Below are 23,050 nucleotides of genomic sequence, written 5' to 3' on the forward strand. Positions count from 1 at the left end.
TGTCTGGAAGTATTTCAGTGTTTCTTTGAGCAAGAGGGACAGTGATCACATCTCATACAGCTTTGTGTGATGACTTTTTGATTTGACAACTTGGCTAGGTGATAGCCCATAATCAGACACTAATCTAGGTATTGATGTGAAGGGGTTTTGCAGATGTAAAGTCCCTAAACAGTTGGCTCTAGGTAAGGAAGAGCATCCTGGATAATCTCACTGGGTCTGACTTGATTGATGGAAAGGCCTTCAAAGCAGAGTTGAGGCTTCTCTGAAAGAGAGAAGAAATCCTGTCTTCAGAGAGGAACTTCAGCCCAGGCTTGTGGAATTCCAGTGATGTTACCTTTTTGAGTGCCTGCACTGTGGATATATATACTTGGTCATCTCCCACGACTGTGTAAGTCAATTCTGGTATATTAGTTTCTAGGGCTGCTAAATAAAATACCACAAACTGGGTGGTTTAGAACAACAGAATTTATTGTCTCATAGTTGTGGAGGCTCAAAGTCCAAGATCTAGATGTGGGCAGGGTTGGTTTCTTCTGAGGGCTGTCCCATGCCTCTCTACAGCTTCTGGTGGTTTACTGGCAATTGTTGGTGCTCCTTGACTTGCAGATAATGCATCACTCTGATCTGTGCCTTCCTTTTACGTGGTGTTACTCCCATGAATGAGTCCTTCTCTGCATCCAAATTCCCCCTTTGTGTAAGGACACCAGTCATTACTGGATTAGGGTGCAATCTAATGACCTTATTTTAACTTGATTCACTCTGTAGAGACCTTATCTCCAAATAAGGTCACATTCTAGGGTATTGGAGGTGGAAACTTCAATATATTTTTTGAGAAGACAATTCAACCTGTAGCATCTCTTTCTCTGAACAATCTGATCAGTGTGCATCACTTAGTCACAATCCCTGGAACAGTTTACCAGAAGCATTGGTTTCTCCAGGTGGCACATTCCATGTCTCCAGCAATACTGACTCATCCTGTGGTATGGAGATGTTTACATCTAGGTGTAAGCACAATATAATTGTTCAGCTTGCACAAAGAAGGCCAGGGTTGAGGGATTACCCAAAAAAATTATTGTATAGACAGTGTTAGAATTTTGGGATGCCTCAGCTAGCTGGATTGTGAGGGTATTTCGGCTGAGACAGGAAGTATTTTTTTAACTTTATTTTACTTATTCACTTATTTATTCTAATTTTATGAGAGAGAGAGAGAGAGAGAGAGAGAGAGAGAGAGAGAGAGAGAGATTGGAGCAAGCAAGCTACCAGGTCCAGGACTCACAAACCACCAGATCTGGGATTCGAACCGTGATTGACCATGTGAGAGTCCAATGCCCTGAACCACCATGCCACTTTCTGGTCCCAGTATTTTCACTTATAACTTGGCATTGCCACAGAAGCTGCTTCATGCCTAACAAGAATGAATGACTTGGGAAACAGATAACTGCCTTTGTGAGTGTAACAGGGGGTTCACTGATGTAAGAACTTTGAAGGAAACCGAGAAGTTCAGGTGTCCAGGGTTTGGAGAATGGTGAAGCTATTTCACATTTCTGCACCACTGTTAAATGTCACACACTTGCTCATGGCCAAGTGTATCTTACCTGATTTAATCACTACTACATTCTTATTAGGCATGCATTATTCTCCCCTTGTAAGGTTAAAAAAAATGAATTTTGGGTAATGTTTTCTTAAGATCACACACCTATTAAGAATAGGCCAAGATTCAGAAATAGTCAATCTTCAATCTTCATGGATTCTATATATGTGAATTTACCTGCTCACTCAAACTTATTTGTAACCTCAAAAGCAAAACAGATTTTCTTCAGCTTATGATAGGTTTACAGCCAATAAACTCACCATAAGTTGAAAATATCCTAAATCAAAAATGCACATAACACACATAACCTACTCAACATCAGAGCCTAGCCTACCTTACACACACTGACACTAAGCCTATTTTATAATAAAGTGTTGACTATCTCATGCAATTTATTGAACACTGTACTGAAAGTGAGGAACAGATGGGTTATATGGATACTTAAAATACAGTTTTTACTGAATGCCTGCTGCTTTTGCATAGTAAAGTTGCAAAGTAGTAAGTTAAACCATCTTAAGTCAGACCCCAGCATTCATGGTTATTCATGACAAAAAATTTGTCACTGGACATGCATGTTTCTAGTTGTGGAACATGAAGTTCCCAGAGGTGGAACAAAGCAGCATTCTGCTTTCTTATCTCAACTCTCCTAATATCCATGTGTCCATCTTGTGATTTATTCAGTGTCATGTGTTTTGCGTTTTTGTGTTTGTTGGTGATCTCAGTGTGAAACAGCCCCCAAGCACAGAGCTAAAGTGCCATCTTGTGTCTCTAAGTGTAAGAAGGTGTGATGCATGTTACCCAGAAAATAACATGTTAGATATGTGTCATTCGGACATGAGTTACAGTGCAGTTCATGATAAGTTTGATATAACTGAATCAACAATATGGTGTTGATTAGCTAAGGTGTCTTTAAACAGAAACACACACAAAACAGGGTTATGTACTAATTGCTGGATGAAAACATACCTGAACTTGCAGATAATGCATCGCTCCGTGTATTTCCCTATATATAATATAATCCTGTATATTTCCTAGCAGTGAAGTGTCAGTATTGGCTTACTCTGCAAAAATGAGAACTGACTGTGTTGGGCTCTAAAGGCTGCCCTGAGTTACCACATTATGAGGATTAGAATTGAGACTCAAAGAATTGGTGCCACTATCTTCTTACCTGCCTTAGGAATGAAAGAGACTGTGGCCTGAAAGCCTCTGTAGGTCCCATTTTCATCAGATTGGAAGCTGATGAGCATGACACTGGAGGAGCTCAGCACAGGGCTGGGGACCGCATAGCCACACAGACGAGCTGATTGAAGTCAGCCCAGGCAGGATGTTGTCAAGGGCCCAGAAATAGATGTGGCATTGGATGGAAAAAAAAATGTTATTTTTTTTAGATAAGCATGAGAGAGCTCAGCACAGGGCTGGGGACCGCATAGCCACACAGACGAGCTGATTGAAGTCAGCCCAGGCAGGATGTTGTCAAGGGCCCAGAAATAGATGTGGCATTGGATGGAAAAAAAATGTTATTTTTTTTAGATAAGCATTGAGAAATAAGCTTTTTCTGATGATTGTCAAAATTCATTTTCAAAACAGGCATTTTTTGTCTTTTATATATTTGTTTAACCCCATTGACATTCCAATTCTCTTTTCACTCCCCAACATTCTCACTGGAAATGTCACTAAGGGGATTGGATCTAGCTACAGGGCCCATTTCAATGGAACTTTCCCTTCGGACTCTTATTCTCTGTGGGACTTTCACTTTTTCTGTTCATGTGGTTCTTTGATTATTCCTCTCTTTTTCTGCCCCTAATGTAGAAATGGGAGTGGTCATAAAAGCATAGGGAGGAATGTAGGGGGTGCAGGGGAATGAAGGAAAATTAGGCTAAATCCTTTTCATTTCCATCTCAAGACTGGGGCCTAATGCAAACCAGAGGAAGCTGAGGCTCCAGGGAGACACACACCTATTTCATCCCTCCTTTCTACATCGCTGTGCACTGTCACGTAGTCAGAAGAGCAATCTCCATTTTCTTCTATTTCCAGACTCTGAAATGAAAGCTGAGAAGACGTAAAGTTACATCCAAAGTGAATGATACAAATGAATGACCTGATGTTAATTAACGGGAAGAATTTGGATGGTTCAGCTTGCTCTGAAGAAAAACCTTAGATGGGCAAGTTAGGGGGAAATTTATGAGTGAATTAAATTACTTAGGAAAAGAAGCTATGTCATACGTTCTCAAATTTTCTGAAATAACTCAGCTACAAATTTGGGGTGAATTTAATGGGAAGAAAATGTACACATATTTGAGCTTCCTAGCACCCCCAAGAGAACAGAAGACCACCTTAAGGATATATATATATGTGTGTGTGTGTGTGTGTGTTTTAATTGAAAACAACTAGACTGGGTTATGCTAGCCTGGATCCACAACATTGCAGGGACACACCACAGCTGCTTCTCTGGCTCCTGACATCTAGTCCTGAACCAAGACTAAGGCAGCTGCACCCCTTGAGGACTGTGTCTCTCCATCTGGCAGGTTATTTCTGGCTCTTACTTCTACCTGTTCTGTCCTGTGGCCGTTAAATCTCCAAGCCTGACTGACAAGCTGTGATACAGCATAAATACGGGTACATCTAAGCACTGATGTAAACGCAGCATTGTCTAAGCTACTGAAAGCGCTTATGGGTAAAGGTGGTCTCAGAGACAACACAGTGAACCTCGAGAATTTATGGATGTGCATGAAAATGGAAACCCCGGTATGGGTTAGAGAGAATTGATTTTGGATACTAAGCTTAAATAAACCTCAGCCAAATTCTCTCATAGATTACTAAACATATGATAAGTGATGCCCTAGAAAGGGAAGAGGGTCATGTGGGACCAACATGGGTTTACCAAGGAAAAAATGAAACAGACTTATTTGCATAGTTTCTATCATGCCATTTAACTCTATCCTGGAGAGTTCCCTGTTTTCTGCTGTCTTAAAAATGTGGTAGTGACTATCTTCATGTATTTATTTTTATGTATTTGTATTATTTTCTGTATGGGGTACTTGTTTTATGTGAGGCAGAGGGAGGGGAAGTACCTTGGCACAGGGAACAATGTGAAGGAGCAGCAAGGAAACAGTAGAGTTGTTTGGGAAGCCCTGGTCAGCTGAGTTTGAAGTGAGGTATGGTGGGAGATAGACCCGATGAAGCAGGAGTTTGGATCTTTATTTATTTATTTTTAAGAGAGATTTTTGCTATAGGGTGTGTATTTTTGCTGGAGAGACAGAGAAAGATAGAGCCACAGAATATGAGAAATCATCTCTTAGAGGGGATGGCCAGGCCGCAATCCCTTCTCCTCCATTCTCCTCTCAGGATTTTGCACACACACACACACACACACACACACACACACACGCGGCGGGGCACTGGGTCTAGGACTCAAACTGTGGTTGGCCATGTGGGAGTCCAGTGTTGTAACCATTACGCCATATGCTGGTCCCAGGAGTTTGAATCTTAATCGGTAAGAATTCAGTGAAGTGTGTTCTTACCAAGAGACACAGAGAATTTTACAGATCTTATGAAAGATCTTATTTCTGCTCCTAACATCTGACAGCATGGTATTTCAGACACCACCCATCCCAGCTGTTCTCAACTGTTCAGTTGTCCAATTCAATTACTCTGTCTTTGTATTAAGGAATAGAGTGAGGACTGGACACCTAATCCTCATTCTAATTCTCTTTAAACTCTCAACTTGAGTAGTAAATCTAAACTACTGGTCACATTGGTTAGTTGGTTTGTTTTCTGTTGTATTTTGAATGAAAAGCTCTTTCCTCCGGACTGTCCTAAGACTATATCAATTTGATTTGCTCCCTGATTCTCAGATCTTTGCCTTTTTCCATCTCAAATATATGAAAAATGTGAGATCTTGTCTGCCCCTACCTACCCCTCCCCCTTTATTTTCTATTCTCCCTTCTCTCCTTCATATACTCTCTTGCTTTGAGCTATTACTTTAAGAGAAAGACTTGTAAATAAATGCCTAATCTGTCTCACTCTGACTGCAATCTTACCTTCAGCTACTTGGTGATGTCTCTGCAGATGGTCCACTGTGTTTAATGGACAAGCAAACAAAAAATGGCCACAAACACTACTACTCCAAAGTGGAATAAACTCTAATCCTGACATTCTGCAGTCTTCAGACATCTCTTCAATCTTGCATTCCACTCCTGCTCCTAAGTTTACCTTATTACTCTTTTAAGAAATTAATTAATTAATTTTATTTGACCAGAGAAGGACAGAGAAAGGGGGTGGATAAGAAAGCAAGTTGCCAGGTCTGGGACTTGAACCATGGTAGACCATGTGGGAGTCCAGCACCCTTAACCACCACGCCAACTGCTAGCCCCCACCTTATTACTCTTAAACTGGTGATTTCCGGAAACCTTTCTACACTGGTTTCTTTTTGCTTGCTCTATTCCCTCTGTTAGGAAGGCTTCATGATTTTTGGCCTGTCGTTGACTTTTCTTAGCCATTACTTCTCTAGTGTTTTATTAATAGTTGAATTAAGAAGGGAGAAATGCTTGTTTCTAGAAGGGACTAGAGATTGTCAAAAAGTGACCAAGTACAAAGAGTAAGGCAACACTTTTTTCATTTTTTTAAAACAAAAAATGAAGGATGCAAGTGCCATCTAGCGGTAAAAATGGGCAGTCGCCTGAGAAAACAGGCTGTTCATTATTTAACAAGTATTTATTGAAAGCGTGTGTGCCAGGTACTAGATACTTGGCACTAAAAATACACTCATCCCAGCGGCACTTGGCTGAATTTGTTCTTATCTGCTTTAAAAATAAAACAAATAAAAACTATGCCTTCATGATGCTTATGCTAGTTCTTCTGTGTATATACTATTGCTGAGTAAAGGTAGCCACAATCAATACCTTAATTAGGTGATATTTAGGGGCTTGAAAAATCCAATTACAGCTAGCCATATCATTGTACTCTTCAGGATAGTGAAGACTCTGTATGTTTCCTTCTTCAAAAAGGATAATTAAGGAACCACAACCCGAATCTGAAACACAAGAAGGAAGAAGGCAACACCCCCCATAAAGAGGAATCTCATTGTTCTCCCTCCCGTCTCCCCCAAATGATGCATGAACTGAGTGTTCAGAATGAACCTTTAAGAAGGAAGAGGTTTGTGTATCAGTTTTCTGAACTCTTCAGGTCCTCTCAACTCACTTGGGTGGATGATAAATATGTTATGAGAGGTGTTGAAGGAGATATCACGCCCTGCTTTCTGGCTAGCTTTGTGTTCCTCACCCCTATGGAGGCAGTGGGTCTTGGGAGGGGGCTCTCTGCCCCTCATCTGACTCCTAAGGGGCCTACACTTCTACAAAAGGCCTGAACAGTGTGTGATGAAAGTAAATTATTTTTACCAGGAAGGTAATTTGGTTTAAGAGCTTTATAGGTGAGATTAAACCCAGCAGCATAATCTGTGGCATCGGAGAAGAACTTCAGCCGTATAGCATTGGAACCAATCAAAACGGATGAAGCGAGGCTTTCCCCACAGAATTTTCCTGCAAGATGAGAAAGAAGATTGTCTGGAATCTGGAAAACAGCACTTGTTAAACGATGTAAGGAGAAATGAACTTGCCATGACACCTCAGGGTTGTCTAACCTGGAGTTTCTCAGCCTTACCACTATTGACACGTTGGACTGGAACATTCTCTGGATTTCTGCTGTCCAGTGCCTTTTGTAGGGTGTTTAGTAGCAGCCCTGCTATTTTTTTTTTTTACCATTAACACTTTCTTTAGCAGTAACAACTAAACTGAATGCCAGTAATACTCCCTCCAGCTGTAACAACCATAAATGCTTTCAAAATATTGCCAAATGGCTGCCTGGGGCCACAACCACCTCCAGCTGAGAACCACAGAAACAGCACAGCATTTCCGTTTCTCCTGTAAGTAACTTTTGCTCCTCCTCATGGTTATCTATTGGTGTTTGATGAGGGCAGTGAAAGTCATTTCACACCTAGAAAGAAGTATTCTGCCTGAGGAGCCCTGACAGGTCCGTAGTATGTCTAGATTTCACTCTTTTTTTTTTGGAGAGATTTTCGCTATAGGGCGCGTGCGCTCGCCAGAAAGACAGAGAAAGAGAGACATAGAGACAGAAAGCGAGAAATCACCCCCCAGGGGGGATGGTCACGCCGCAATCCCTTCTCCTACATTCTCCTCTCGGGATCTTGGGCACGCATGCACACACGCCTGGCGTGAGTTTTAAGCCACCGGGTCCGGGACGCGAACCGCGGTCGACTACGTGGGAGTCCAGCGACATAGCCATTACGCTGACTGCTGGTTCCCTAGATTTCACTCTTAAGGCTCCAGAACTGGCAAATGGATCTGAGAAGCTTTGCTGGATGGAAGCGAATGCAGTAAGTAAAACACACTGTGGCCTTGAAACAATCATGTGACCTTGGATCAGGTTCTTTGTCAATCCCAATCATGAGTCTCAAAACTGGAGACAGGAAGTGTGGCATTTCAGATGGTTCAATGCCAGATATGCAGCAACCAGGTCTCAGCCCACTCAGTACTGCTTTCCATTTGATAATGTGAAAAATCCACTCACCAACGAGTCTGTCTTCTAGAGAATATATTGACAGGTAATTATGATGACAAGATTCTACATCCAAGCGGGAAAAACTGAGCAACAGATGCATTTCCTCTGGTACCAGCAGGGTCCAGACACACAGACTGCAGGCAGATACATTGAGAGGGTGTTATTTCTAGACGGAAAGTCACTATTAAAGTCCCATTAACGGGCGCAGTCAGACTGGAGGTGGGAGTAAGGAGGAGGAGAATGGGGGCAAAGGGGACTCACTGCTTGCTCTCATAATAGAGGCTTTCTCGGAAGTGCGGCTCCCTCTCAGGCCTGATGACTACACCATCCTGCTCACTGCATGAGGCTGGGATAGAAAGAGGAGAATTGAGGCTAACAGCAAAGTCTGGCCACATGGCCTCCTCTTTCCTGAGCTGTGCAGACTCCAAAACCTCCTGGTTCTTCATGTACTCTTCCACGAATCTGTCTTTTTCTGATCTTGGCTTCTATGAAGACTTACTCTTTTTTGGTCCTTTCAAATGCTGCCTAACCTCTATACTTTTTTTTTTTTTCTTTTTGAGAGAGATTTTTGCTATAAGGTATGCGCACTCTCCAGAGAGACAGAGAGATAGAAAACAAGAAATCACCCCTCAAGGGAATGGCCACATTGCAATCTCTTCTCCTCCATGCTCCTCCTGGTTTTTTGGACATGCTCTTACACATGTCTGGCGTGAGTTTAAAGCCCCTGGCTCTGGGACTTGAACCTCAGTCAACTACATGGGAGTCCAGTGACATAACCATTATGCCATTTGGTGATCCCACCTCTATGACTTTTTTTTTTTTTCCTGAACTCCTCTTTTCCTTGGCTCCATAACTTCATTCTGTAAACACAGGTATTTCCCAAGAGCTATCCTTAGTTCTCATCTTCTCCCTCTATGTGAGCCATTATTTCTACTTTTCTGAACTTTAGAACTGATTTTATAATGATCTACCAGACCGTGCCCCTGAAACTTCACATGCTACAAATGAAATTCTTCTGGGTCAAACTGCATCCATTTCTGATTTTATACTTTTGAGTGGCCTTTCCTTAGTCTCGTATGCTCAAAACTTTGGCATTATCCTTTATTCCCCCCTCACTATCCTTTGTCTAATAGGCTACAAAGTCCTAATTTTCTTCTTTGTATTTTCTTCTTTTTATTTTCTGGCCATTGCTTTGACTTAAGCATTTATTTCTGATCTCTTGAACTAATACAACATTTCATGAGTTTATCTTGAATTCTGTTTCCTTAATCTATCACCTACATGCTGTCTTTACATCTTTAAAGTATATTTCTAATCTATTTAATTAATCAACTTCTTATTACTCAATGAAATCTAAACTTTTTTTGACTGACATTTAAAATGTCCATAATTTCAGGCCAACTCCATAGACTGGTAGTTAAGGAAGCCGGATCTTACATGGCTGACCAACAGGTTTGAGTGCTTGACCTGGTAACCTAAGAAACACACCAAGCATGTGTGTGTTCATGTCCAAAATCCTGAAAGGAAGGAGAGATGGAGGAGAAGGGATTGTGCCATGACAATTCCCCTTGGGAGTGCTTTCTTTTTTCCCTTGCTCTCTGTTTTTATGTCTCTCTCTTGTGAATGCACATACTCTCAAGCCCCCCCCTCCAAAAAAAAGAGATAAATGAAGTTTCATCATTGGTCCTTCAAGTTATCCTTCTAGTCTTCTCCCTCTTAAAACTCTATCCTACTCTTACACTTCACCTGCTTTAGATAACTGATCTCTGTTATAGCCTACCTTTTCCTACATCCATCCTTTAATAACTATTTTTTGATAAGGATGACTCCTCAAGACAGAATATTTTTTGTTACCCATATCCCATTTCCACTGGACAAAATCACACTCATCCATCAAGGGTCAGCTTAAAAGATGTCTATGCTCCAGACTCTCCTCTATTTATTTATTTGTTAATTTATTTTCAGCTAGAAGCAACTTCTTACTCCTATGAGATTTCAGGGTACTCCTTTTCAATATTGCTCTTTGTAGATAGTTCCACAGGCTTGAAAACCACTGAGGATTTGATCTAAAGTTGCTTTAGAGACCAGGTGGTTCAAACTCTTTTCTTAATGGATGAGAAAATTGAGGTCACGATCTTCTCCCGTGTCTAGAGTCACCAAGCGAATTCACTCAAGAATTGCAATGTAACATGGGATAGAAGTTGCCTGTACAGGTAGTGACACTTTTAGGGCAACGTATGTGGCTTATTGACCACATCTTCATTGCTTCCCCTCTTCCCTGGAGTTTCTGATTCAAAGCTAGGGTTTGGCAAATGTTTGCTGAACTGAGATGGAATCCCTAGCTGACAAGCAGCAAAATGGGAAGGCATCCGGGGCTCCTGCTGGGCATGAGCTGGCCCTGGCTGGCCCTGGCTGGCAGGGAATGGCTATTGGTGCTTCAACTGGTTGTTTTATACCTGGTGATCATGGAACGTTCTTATAGAGGAAGACTTTTGGTTAGAAAGGGAAGTGATACTCGGAAATGGTAGATATGAATTCATGCTCCTTGCAGAGCAGGCTGTAAGGAATACCCACCTGTGGAGCTCTTTCCCAAAAAACCCTGATTCCCTGAGAAAGAAAAAGAAAGATATAACTCTAAGTTTGTACCTTGAACAATATTTTGAGAAGTTAGCATATCTTGGATAAAAAGCACAGTGATTTTAAAGTTAATATGCAATGAATGAAAATCTAATCTACAGAAAGAACAAAAGGGATGAATTGACAAAGCAGGAAAGGGTTCCTGTTATTTTAAGGAAATTACTCTCTTTATTTAGTGTGCTAAATAAGAGGCAGATAATAATTAACTTGAAGGTTACAAAGAGTAGGAAGAGGTCTTATTACATAAAAATGAAGGCTAGAGTTGAAAATAACTTTTCCCATAATCACAAAAGAATTGCCGGGGTAGTTCCAACTTGAACTGAAGACTCAGATACCTGCCACTGCAGCATACACTCAAAAACAAACTCAAGCTCCTACCGAACTAATTGGAATCAGCACCTCTGGGAAAGGACAAAATTCCCTTTGAGGCTGGAAGCCAATTCTTAACTGCTGGATATAGAGGCAGAATTGAAGTTGCAGTGAACTCACTGGTTTATCTAGTAGAAATGTGTAAACAGACTTACTATAGTTTGGATCTATGCCAGGGCTTCTCACCCTCAGCCCTATTCATACTTTAGGTGGATCATTCTTGATTGTGGTGGGCTGTTCTGTGCATTGTAGGATGCATAGCAGCATCTATAACCCCTACTCATCAAGTACCAGTGGGTCCGCCCACCCCCAGTTGTGACTACCAGAATGTTTCTTGATATTGTCCCCTGGCAGACAAAATTGGTCCTAGTTGTTAACTACTGATCTGTGCTATAGCTTGCAGAACCTTTCTAGAAGAGTTGAGAAGTGATGGAAACAGCATCAGCTGAGATAGTTTCAATGAAAGGCAAATTTGACAAAATTTAGGATGGCTAGATTAATTTTTTCCATCGAATATTTGCATCTAGTACCACATACTATATTTTACTCTTGTTTTAGGTCTAGTGTGTTTAACAATTCATGCATGCTATACTGATAACAGGAATAGAGCCCATCTGTGGGGTGGTCCTTCATTGCCCAGACTCTGCTAATGCTGTCCCCGACTCTAACAGATGGCAATTTCTTAACCTTGTTTGAGTGCTTTGTTACCAGTTTGGATGTGTTTGTGGATCCAGGGAAGCACTTTACTAAGATCTGTGAAGATACCAGGGGATCCTTGATCATCTTCCTTCCCATTATTTCTCCAGCCTCGACCACAGCCTAAGCCCCAGGAAGTCACGCCAGCCAGGGTCCAGGACCCTTTCTTATTCCGACACATGAGTGAACCTCCTGAATCTCCCTGCAGGGGAAAAAGGCCTCTGTTATCAACATGCCCAGTTCCTATAACCCAAAGTGCTTGCTTTCTCTTATAAGGATTCTATATAGATGAGGATCAATGACATTTCTTCACTTGTAATAAATTAGACTCAGGCCTGGGAGAACAGCCAAGCATAATTCCTATGTATCCCCAAATGCAATTGAAGTTCATCAATGTCACCTTCTCATCCTAGGCTTTCATCAAAACATCGGGCTTTCTTCTCCACCCTATTCAGCCTATGGACATAAAGAAGTTCTACCCAGAGGTAAAACTGACCTCAGGTCTTGGTCAGCAGGGCCACAGTGCTTGGTCAGGAGGAAGAACATGGAGAAGGTAAAGTTCCCAATATCCACAAACTGGAAACCTCTAAATAGGAAAGAGTACAGCCACCTTTCAGGGATGGGAGAACCCTGTGCTCATTCTTGATATTGTGTCTATTATTTAGTCTTTTGGGAAAATCAGAACTCCTCTGGGTTTACAGTCTGCTAAAAACAGATTGTTTAACTATCCGATTTTGACTTGACCTCCCTGGGTTCTTTCCAGATTCCAGTCTTACCTGGAATCAACTTTCTTTAAGCCTCTCACCTGATAACAAAGATGGGAGAAGCTGTCTAGGGCCTGTTAGTTTGGATGCTTCAGCCTACCTGACATGCATCTTTCCCTCCATTGGGGAAACCTGTGCAGAGAAAGGTATTCCCTCTGATGGGCCTCTTTAGGGTTAACAGAGCTGCCACACATTCCTCCTGGGTCAAAATAGGCAGGTTTACTTCCTGCAAGACTTGAGGGAATTCACCATCTGGAAAACATAGAGACAGAAGTCTCAGCAAGGCATGTTTTCACTGTTTCTGAGCTGAAGATGCCCCATTCACATCATGTCTTTTGGAAAGACCAAAATTTCTAAGCTCAATGTGTTAGTCTCTACCTGTAAAATTATTTGCAGATTGTTTTTTTTTTTTTTAAAAAAAAAAACAGATTATAATTTATATTTTCCAATTACCGACCAGGAAATTTTTGACCTCTAATTAAGAGTGGCATGGGAGGTCTTACCTTCAGTCAAGCGGCCCCAGCCTGCAGCTGTGCAAATAAATCCAGCCTCAAATCGCTCCCCAGGCTCTGGAAGACATATGGGCCCCACAAACTGGCCTGAAGAAAAGAGCAAGGCAAGGTTTGTTTTTCATGGACAAGAGGATATCATAAGCCACTCATCAACTACCTGTTAGGTGCTGCCCCAGAGACCTTGTAGGACTTGTTCTGTCTCTATGTGACATCTCCAGGAGTTGCTTGTCAGACAAAGAAACATCCTTTCCTAACTACCTAATTCTATGTCCAGAAGCACAAGCAATGGCTATTAGATAAGGGGAAGCTCCAGCCCTAATCCTTGTCTTGAATGACATCACTCAGAACAACTTAGCACATACTACATAGCATACATTGCAGGAAACATACTACGAGAAAGAGTTTATGAAGAATATGGTGTACACGATTCAAGGCAAATTTCAATGTTTACCAAATTGGAAGACTCCAGCTATCTTCAAGAGGGCAATATCATAGTCCATGGGCTTCTTGGTGGAGAAATGTGGGTGTATGATGAGAGTTTCAGTGGTGAAGGTTTGCTCTCCTGGCTCTGTCTGGCTCAAGTCATGTTCTCCAGCAGTAATGTTCAAAGTTGCTGCAATATTTCTATGAAGAGAAAATAATAAAAGAAATGGATTTCACTGAACTTCGGAGTACAGTTCTAATGACTGACAACTCTTCAAAATGCTGTGAGTGGATACTGTGGAATGTAAGACTGCTGAGCAGAGAATGTGAGGATGACTAGAACACTATTAGAAAAAAAAATGCAGAGATTTGCTGTTCCAGTGGAGAAGTGGCAAAGAATGATCTCATATGGAGCAAATGATATGATAAAGTTAACACTTTGAAAAATTATTCGTAAATGTCTGGAGATGCTTCTATATTATAAGTCAAGACTAAAGCTATAGGAGACTTTATTCAACTACTCCAGAAGCTTGGTCTAACCATAATACCAGTAAGATACTCTGTGAATGATTTATAATTTCCAGTAATTCAAAGTCAGAGATCTCATACATAATATACACTGATGATTGGCACCATAACTCTAATGTCCCATAAAGTAGTGCACTTGGGACTGATAGTGACAATGGAGAGTTGGAATCTTCTTACCTTCTTCACACTTGTAATTTAGATATTGTGTCCTCCTCAAATTCATGTTTTGAGATTTACTTCCTATTGTGGCAGCATTAAGAGGATGAGACTTACTTCAACTGTGGTGTCAAAAGATGGGGCCTTTGTGAGATGATTAGCTCATCAAGATGGAGCCCCATGATTGAATCGCAGTGGGTTCATAAGGAGAGGAAACAAAATACAGAAACATATAGATAGATACACACTCGCTCTTGTTTTTTCCAAGCCATGCTTGTTTTTTCAAGACTCTGTGGAGAGTCCCTGTCAGCAAGAAGAGCCTTACTAAATGTGACTCCTTAATCTTAGACCTCTAAAACCAGGCATTCGATAAACTTCTACTCTTTGAAAATGACCCAGGCTCATATATTTCTGTTATGAGCAACATAACACAAAAACAGAGATAAACCTGACATGGGAAAAATATCATCTTCCTGGGTCAATGTTATCTGACAGGAACTTGGTAGGTTTCATTGAAACAGAGTAAGAAATTTGAACTTGCCATCTTTTGGGACCCTTTTTTCTAGAAGTGATGTTTTTACACAAAATTGAAAAGAGCATCACTTTCTTTTTGAATACTCCCCTTACTCTTGGCTGTCATAGATACCTAATTCAATACATACCATCTCTTTAGCCTACCTCCTGACGCATTGCAATTGAATCATCAGTTAACTGTTCTTTTAAACTATCAACTCACTGAAGGTAGGAATTATGTGTAAGTCACTTTTGTATCTCGCACTAAGTAAGCATCCAGAGAATGTTGCAGACTCGAAGTGAAAGAAGGCAAAGATAGGGACATGAACTTGATTACAGTCTCAAGTATACCAAACAAAAGCACTGAACATTTGGGTCAGCTAAGAAAGTACACAGAGGATGGGAGTTGTTAGGTTGACTCTTACAGAGGCAGGATCAATAGTAAGGAAGACATAAGAGCCTACTTTATATTTCCTGGGCTCCTTGTATTTTCTTTTATGAACTTCTTAAAATGTGTAATGAACTGGGAAAGTTTTTTTTTTTCTTGGAAATTTGAGAAAACTTCCACAAATCCATCTTTGTGATGCCTTTTTTTTTAAACTTAAGTGTTATTTTTTTAAAAGAATTATTTAATTTTATTTATTCATTCTTTTTCTTTTCCTTTTTATTATTATTGTTTTTAAATTTGACCAGAGAAAAACCCAGAGAGGGAAAGTGAGAAAGCAAGCCACCAGGTCCGGGACTCGAACCATGATTGGTCATGTGGGAATGTCCAGCACCTTAACCACCATGCTACCTGATAGCCTCATTATTTATTAACTTTTATTCATGTAAATGAACCATTTTACTTATGCAGTGAATGTATGGTTTCTATCAAGTCAAGTCCTTTTTCCATTATTGTGTTGCTAGTAGAAATACCTAAGACTGGGTGATTTATAAAGAAGTAAAGTTTTATTCAGCTCATAGTTTGAAGGTCTGAGATTCAGGGCCAACTTCTGGAAAAATTACAGATGGTGGGGGCTGGGTCTTAAATCTTGAGCAGAGCATCTGTACATAAGTTTCTGTCTGTTCTGGTCTCCTTTCCCCTCTTATAAACCAACCAGAGCTCAATTATAAGGACCCCATTCTAATGACCTCATCATATCCAAAGGGCTCACACTGGGACATCATGTAGGGTTTAAGTTTTTTACAGTATACAGTAAAAAGTATTAACTTTTACAGTATTAACTTTTACAGTATTAACTTTTACAGTATTACAATACAACTAAGTTCCAACACATGAACCTTTGAAGGACAAACCACTACCCGAACCATAACAAGTATGATCTGACAATGTTATGGAGCCCCATTTGTATCAAGCGATACTTGCTCATTTCACAGGTCCATGTTTTAATAGAGTTATTGTTGCTGATTACAAAGGAAAGGAAAGGGTGATCTGACCTCCAACCACATGTGAAGATTCCCTACCTTTTTGCAACGCAGTGAGCAGCTGTGATCACCCACTGTGGGGAGATGATGGTTCCCCCACAGATATGCTTCTGTCCTTGCTTCAGAGACACCTGAATTCAAAGACCTTAAATGAGAGAAAGTCAATGTCCTGGGATCCCCCCAAACATGGTGACTGAGCATATTCTGAAAAACAGACGCAGATATCTTATTTATAAATAATAAGAGTCTTAAACTATGAAAGGGTAAAACTGTTATACTACAGCTCAAAAAGAAGAGCTATCTAGAAACTTGGTCTGGATAAGAGGTAGTTAATATGAGATGATTAGCAGTATGGGTTTTAGTAGAGTTGGCAGTTAGAAGTGTTGGTATTTTTATTTATTTTTACAGGCTTATTGCTCCAATAATATGAGCAGTATTTGTAAATGAAAGAAAAAGAGCATAAGATATAGTGGACACCAGTTGAAGAGGTGTGGGAGAAAGGCAAGGTGAGAGTTGGCAGCTTTTCAGCACATGTTTCAATTTCTCCAAGCCTCTAAGGAAAGTGGTTTGGAACTACCATTTTGTCATATTCTTAACTATCTCTCTGACTCTTATAACTTCTTTTAGCCTATTCTGCCTTTCTAACATACTTTCTGTTTTTGGTTTATCCCATGTATTTCATTTAATTTAATTCTAAAACAACTTACAGTATACAATTAAATACTTCTAATACATATACTCACATTTTTGGAATTATAAAAAGAGAAATTTATTAGAATTTTCCCCTTTTAGAACAAAAATATTTAATCAGGTATTTAAAAAAAATAATATAGAGGCATTAAAAAAACCCCATAATGTACCAAAGAGGCTAAGAATAGAACAAAAAGCAAGTAAGAGCCGATGAGTCATCTTTACTATGATTTGAATTTGGACTTCTGAACTGACCAACCAACTGGTCAGTAGCCAACAAGGATCAATAGTAAGGAAGACATAAGAGCCTACTTTATATTTCCTGGGCTCCTTGTATTTTCTTTTATGAACTTCTTAAAATGTGTAATGAACTGGGAAAGTTTTTTTTTTTCTTGGAAATTTGAGAAAACTTCCACAAATCCATCTTTGTGATGCCTTTTTTTTTTTAAACTTAAGTGTTATTTTTTTAAAAGAATTATTTAATTTTATTTATTCATTCTTTTTCTTTTCCTTTTTATTATTATTGTTTTTAAATTTGACCAGAGAAAAACCCAGAGAGGGAAAGTGAGAAAGCAAGCCACCAGGTCCGGGACTCGAACCATGATTGGTCATGTGGGAATGTCCAGCACCTTAACCACCATGCTACCTGATAGCCTCATTATTTATTAACTTTTATTCATGTAAATGAACCATTTTACTTATGCAGTGAATGTATGGTTTCTATCAAGTCAAGTCCTTTTTCCATTATTGTGTTGCTAGTAGAAATACCTAAGACTGGGTGATTTATAAAGAAGTAAAGTTTTATTCAGCTCATAGTTTGAAGGTCTGAGATTCAGGGCCAACTTCTGGAAAAATTACAGATGGTGGGGGCTGGGTCTTAAATCTTGAGCAGAGCATCTGTACATAAGTTTCTGTCTGTTCTGGTCTCCTTTCCCCTCTTATAAACCAACCAGAGCTCAATTATAAGGACCCCATTCTAATGACCTCATCATATCCAAAGGGCTCACACTGGGACATCATGTAGGGTTTAAGTTTTTTACAGTATACAGTAAAAAGTATTAACTTTTACAGTATTAACTTTTACAGTATTAACTTTTACAGTATTACAATACAACTAAGTTCCAACACATGAACCTTTGAAGGACAAACCACTACCCGAACCATAACAAGTATGATCTGACAATGTTATGGAGCCCCATTTGTATCAAGCGATACTTGCTCATTTCACAGGTCCATGTTTTAATAGAGTTATTGTTGCTGATTACAAAGGAAAGGAAAGGGTGATCTGACCTCCAACCACATGTGAAGATTCCCTACCTTTTTGCAACGCAGTGAGCAGCTGTGATCACCCACTGTGGGGAGATGATGGTTCCCCCACAGATATGCTTCTGTCCTTGCTTCAGAGACACCTGAATTCAAAGACCTTAAATGAGAGAAAGTCAATGTCCTGGGATCCCCCCAAACATGGTGACTGAGCATATTCTGAAAAACAGACGCAGATATCTTATTTATAAATAATAAGAGTCTTAAACTATGAAAGGGTAAAACTGTTATACTACAGCTCAAAAAGAAGAGCTATCTAGAAACTTGGTCTGGATAAGAGGTAGTTAATATGAGATGATTAGCAGTATGGGTTTTAGTAGAGTTGGCAGTTAGAAGTGTTGGTATTTTTATTTATTTTTACAGGCTTATTGCTCCAATAATATGAGCAGTATTTGTAAATGAAAGAAAAAGAGCATAAGATATAGTGGACACCAGTTGAAGAGGTGTGGGAGAAAGGCAAGGTGAGAGTTGGCAGCTTTTCAGCACATGTTTCAATTTCTCCAAGCCTCTAAGGAAAGTGGTTTGGAACTACCATTTTGTCATATTCTTAACTATCTCTCTGACTCTTATAACTTCTTTTAGCCTATTCTGCCTTTCTAACATACTTTCTGTTTTTGGTTTATCCCATGTATTTCATTTAATTTAATTCTAAAACAACTTACAGTATACAATTAAATACTTCTAATACATATACTCACATTTTTGGAATTATAAAAAGAGAAATTTATTAGAATTTTCCCCTTTTAGAACAAAAATATTTAATCAGGTATTTAAAAAAAATAATATAGAGGCATTAAAAAAACCCCATAATGTACCAAAGAGGCTAAGAATAGAACAAAAAGCAAGTAAGAGCCGATGAGTCATCTTTACTATGATTTGAATTTGGACTTCTGAACTGACCAACCAACTGGTCAGTAGCCAACAGGTCAATCAACTATTCAATCAGTTCTTAATTAGTTGGTCTAGCCTGTGCCATGACATCAAAGCAGCTGGATTCACATGGCTGATTGTGGTTGAAGTCCTGGACTGAGTAGCTTTAGAAACATATCTGGTGCATGCCCAAAATCTCAACAGGAGGGAGGAATGAAGGAAAAGGGATTTTGCAGTAACCATTCCCCCTGGGGTGCTCTCTCACATTCTCTCTCTCTCTCTCTCTCTCTGGTGAGTACTCATACTCTCTGGCAAATTTAAAAAATTAATTACTTGGTTAAATGATAATGACTCAGGTATTCAGTCAACCACTGAATGTAAATTTAATAAACTAACAATTATAAAATATTTATTGGCTTAAAAGTTGGAGCTGGCAGGTGGCATGATGGTTAAGGCACTGGACTCCCACATGGTTGACCATAGTTTGAGTCCTGGATCTGGCAGCTTACTTTTTCTATCTCTCTCTGTGTCTCTTTCTCTCTGGTCAAACTGAAAATAATAATAATAAATAGTAATAATAATAAATGAAATGAAACAAATACTTCTTTAAAATAAAACAAAACAAAAAATTAATATTACTGTCTTGAGAATTAAAAACAGAGGATCACTTTACTTGCAAAGTTAAGAGGCAAGACTACAACATGGTCCCCAGAATAAATAAAATGGGAGACTTTCAAAGACCAAAAATGCAAACACCATGGGCTAGGAACAGAGGCATGAAGGCATTTCTAAGGCATAGGAGGACTATGAGATTAAATTGAGGCAAAGAATCCTTAAGACATTAGCTACTAAAGAGTCAGGACTACCTCCCTGAGAGGTTCGATAGTACTGGAATAAGCTTTACACCCCAATCACAAAGTGGTCCTACAGATGAACGCTCTGGTCTGCTGTAACTATAACAAGATAAATATATTTTTAATATACTTATTGAATCACAATTTACTTTTAAATGGTCAATTCAAAAATGTTTTAGCTTATCGACATGGGATTTCTGCCTTAGGGACTGACACTTTTGGATAGCACTGCCAGTTTGTGAAGAAAGTCAATAGGGCGTGTAGCTATTCTAAACACATACTTTCTGGAACTTGGGTGGTGCATATCACGAGAGCATGGGAGGAGGGTCTTTGTATACACTTGTGAAGTCTCAGAAGTCAGAATGGAACACTGATGAGTAGAATAGTTCTGGGAGATCCAGTCCTGAGAAATCTAACAGCCCACCGCCCAGAGTGTGTTCGCTGAGACTCACCTGCCAGGGATAGGAACCCTTTTCCACTTGGCTCCCCCCAACAATGCGACTGAACATGTTCAAATAATTCCAAGGTCGTACCTTAACTAGACTCTGCCCACAATTGAGAGCTGGGGAAAAGATAAGACAAACATTGAGTAATTACCTTCTAGGACTTAGAGATATAGAAAATTCTTGAGCAAGAAAAAAATTGTAAGACATGGAGCATGTAGAAAGATCATTGAATGGATTTAAACAGATTGATGGGATTTGTTGTTTTTTTGCAGTACAAGGTATAGTTCAATTTTTGTTATGTAGGACAGGTGTGTCATAAAGAGGACTACTTTTCTTCTTCTCTTTCTTTTCTTTTTTAAAATTTTGTTATAAGATGTGTTGCTGGTCAGAGAGAGAAAGAGGAAGAGAGGAAAGTAAGAAAGCACCCCAAGGTGTGTTAACATGCCCCAGTAGCTTCATTCTTTGCCTGCTATGTTTTTCAGGCTACCAGGTCCAAGACTTGAACCACCTAGTTGACAAAGTGGGATCCAGTGATCTTAACCATTATGCCACCAACTGGCCTAAGATCTACTTTTCCAATGTGGTGATTAGGATTCAAGGGTAGCTTTCTACTGGATTATCAAGAATGCAACCCCCTTATGATTCTGAGCTCACAGGCCATTTGATACTCCTCACAGCATTCTGTGTAGTCTTATGAAATTTATCATATGCCATTATCTTTTAACTAAGCTACACTATGGATTTCTCAAAGATAGGAATTTAACCTTATAAATATCTATTCACATATATAGTATCTAGCACAATTCCATGCAGAGAAGTTGCACAATTAACTTGTTGATGATGCCATAGCCTGCCTTAGAATTTCTTCTGCTCCACCCATGAGCCTGAGTATGAGATCATGGTTTATGGTGCCTAAAATGGTCAGATACCAACAAGTTTTTATTGCATTTAATTTTAGCATGGATATAACATTATTTTTTTTTTATTCTGAACTTAGAACAGACATTGGTTCAAAAGCTTATTTTCTAACTGTTTCAGTCAAATGAGTCATAAATACTTCAGACAAGTTCTACAATATCTTGAAGTCACTGAATAAAAGACAAAAAAAGCATATTGATTCTCAGGACTGGCACAAGTCTGACCATGAAGAAGCCTTCCAAGAACTGTTTCAGCTTTTATTAATGCAGGGAAGGGAGCAGTGGTGACAGACCACTTGCAACATACTACAGTGAACAGGTTTAATACTTCCCAGCAAGATACTTTTCCATAGGATTACAAATGCTCCCAAACCCATGCTGATTTCCAGAATTTGCTCCATGAAAGGATGAGATTGTATCAAGTATTCAAATAAATGAACATTTCAAATCACTTTGCAAAACAAAGTGAAAACAATTGAGATCATTTACTTATTTGGACACATTAATCACATTCCACTAATGTTTCACTCCATTTTATCTGCTGATTGCAGGGGAGAAGTTCAAAATAAGTACTAGAAAAAATGAGGTCCCCAAAATATGTTTGCTTCTCCTATTTTTCCAAAGGAATGTGGAATGTGGTGTTGTGATGTCCAATACCAACAAAGGTTATTCCTTCAGACAAAGGTAGTGATAGAGTCCATTTGTAACTTACCTTTGGGGAAAGAGAGAGTTGCAGATTTACTTTGTTCCAAACAGATCAGTCCCAATAATAACATCAGCTTGTTCCTGCTCACAGACATTTTGAGACTCACAATTTCCCCTGAAAATTAAGAGTCTAAATTAAGAACAAAAATTAAAAGCCTTGGGACACCAGTAGTATGCCAATTTAAAACAAGTTTATTCATTAACCAGTACTTGAGGCACTCAACTGTGTCCATTTGATATTTCTGAATGTGGTTTTTTGCAGAAATCACTTGCCTGATACAGAGAAATGACCACAGAAGCAGAGTCTTGGTCGAGCAGGTTACATATCCCAATACACCTACATCAATTAGCTGCTTCCCCTCAAATGTATCCGGCCAGCAAAGTGATTAGTGTCCACTAGGCTTTCTGAACAAACATTACTTGTGCAGGTTACCACTTTTTGTAAGAGAATTGAATATCAAAGTTGTTGTTTGTCTCATTTGCAAGGATAGTCGCTCCTACATGTTTGCAAACAACTCATCAGAATAGTCTAAAATATTTTTCTTTCTCTTCCTAAATGTAACCAGGTAGATTTTTTTTTTTTAAAAGAAGGATATTTTTGCTATAGGGCATGTGCTCACACCAGAGAGACAGAGATAGAAAGTGAGAAATCATCTCCCATGAGGGGTGGTGACTCTGCAATCCCTTCTCCTCCATTATCCTTTTGAGATTTAGGGCTTGCACACACATGCGCCTAGTGTAAGTTTTAAGCCACTGGGTCTGGGACTCAAACTGCAGTTGACTTTGTGGGAGTCCAGAGACATACCCTTTTGCCATCTGCTATTCCCACCAGATAATTTTTATAGCCATGTGTTCCGGAAGGAGAGGAGAGGAAAGATAATTGGGTAGCACAGTGAGGAAGTCATGCCACTAGATAGCCATCTAGGTTACTGTTCACTGGGGCATTTGTGATTCTGCATATTTTCTCTCTATCTCTGTCTCTCTCCCTCTGTGTTTATGGAAGGAACAGACTAAATCTCCTTTAATTCTAGACCTGGTGGATGTCTAGGCACAAG

At 39.6% G+C, this 23,050-nt stretch overlaps 1 protein-coding gene and 1 long non-coding RNA gene across 3 annotated transcripts in view; one reads left to right on the forward strand and one right to left on the reverse strand.

Moving 5' to 3' along the window:
• Positions 1-12,376, forward strand: part of LOC102494464 (uncharacterized) — a 39,372-nt gene extending 26,996 nt beyond the window's left edge. For both annotated transcript variants that reach the window (XR_336715.2, XR_001369413.1), the window contains one exon: positions 12,280-12,376. This is a non-coding gene — a long non-coding RNA (uncharacterized LOC102494464). The remainder of the gene's footprint in view (positions 1-12,279) is intronic.
• Positions 424-22,118, reverse strand: OVCH2 (ovochymase 2). The gene is made up of 14 exons (XM_006163423.1): positions 22,003-22,118; positions 20,380-20,489; positions 18,198-18,289; positions 13,594-13,766; positions 13,134-13,229; positions 12,731-12,882; positions 11,858-12,068; positions 8,426-8,510; positions 8,174-8,298; positions 6,985-7,125; positions 6,490-6,620; positions 3,544-3,637; positions 2,757-2,888; positions 424-995 (listed from the first exon to the last, which is right to left on the reverse strand). Exons 1-14 carry the CDS (start codon positions 22,088-22,090, stop codon positions 892-894), a joined length of 1,734 nt encoding a protein of 577 aa, XP_006163485.1. The 5' UTR covers positions 22,091-22,118; the 3' UTR covers positions 424-891.
• Between the last annotated feature and the right edge of the window lie 932 nt (positions 22,119-23,050).

The sequence above is a fragment of the Tupaia chinensis genome, unplaced genomic scaffold (genome assembly GCF_000334495.1).
Source record: "Tupaia chinensis unplaced genomic scaffold, TupChi_1.0 Scaffold142134_1, whole genome shotgun sequence".
NCBI classification, from domain to species: Eukaryota; Metazoa; Chordata; class Mammalia; order Scandentia; family Tupaiidae; genus Tupaia; species Tupaia belangeri.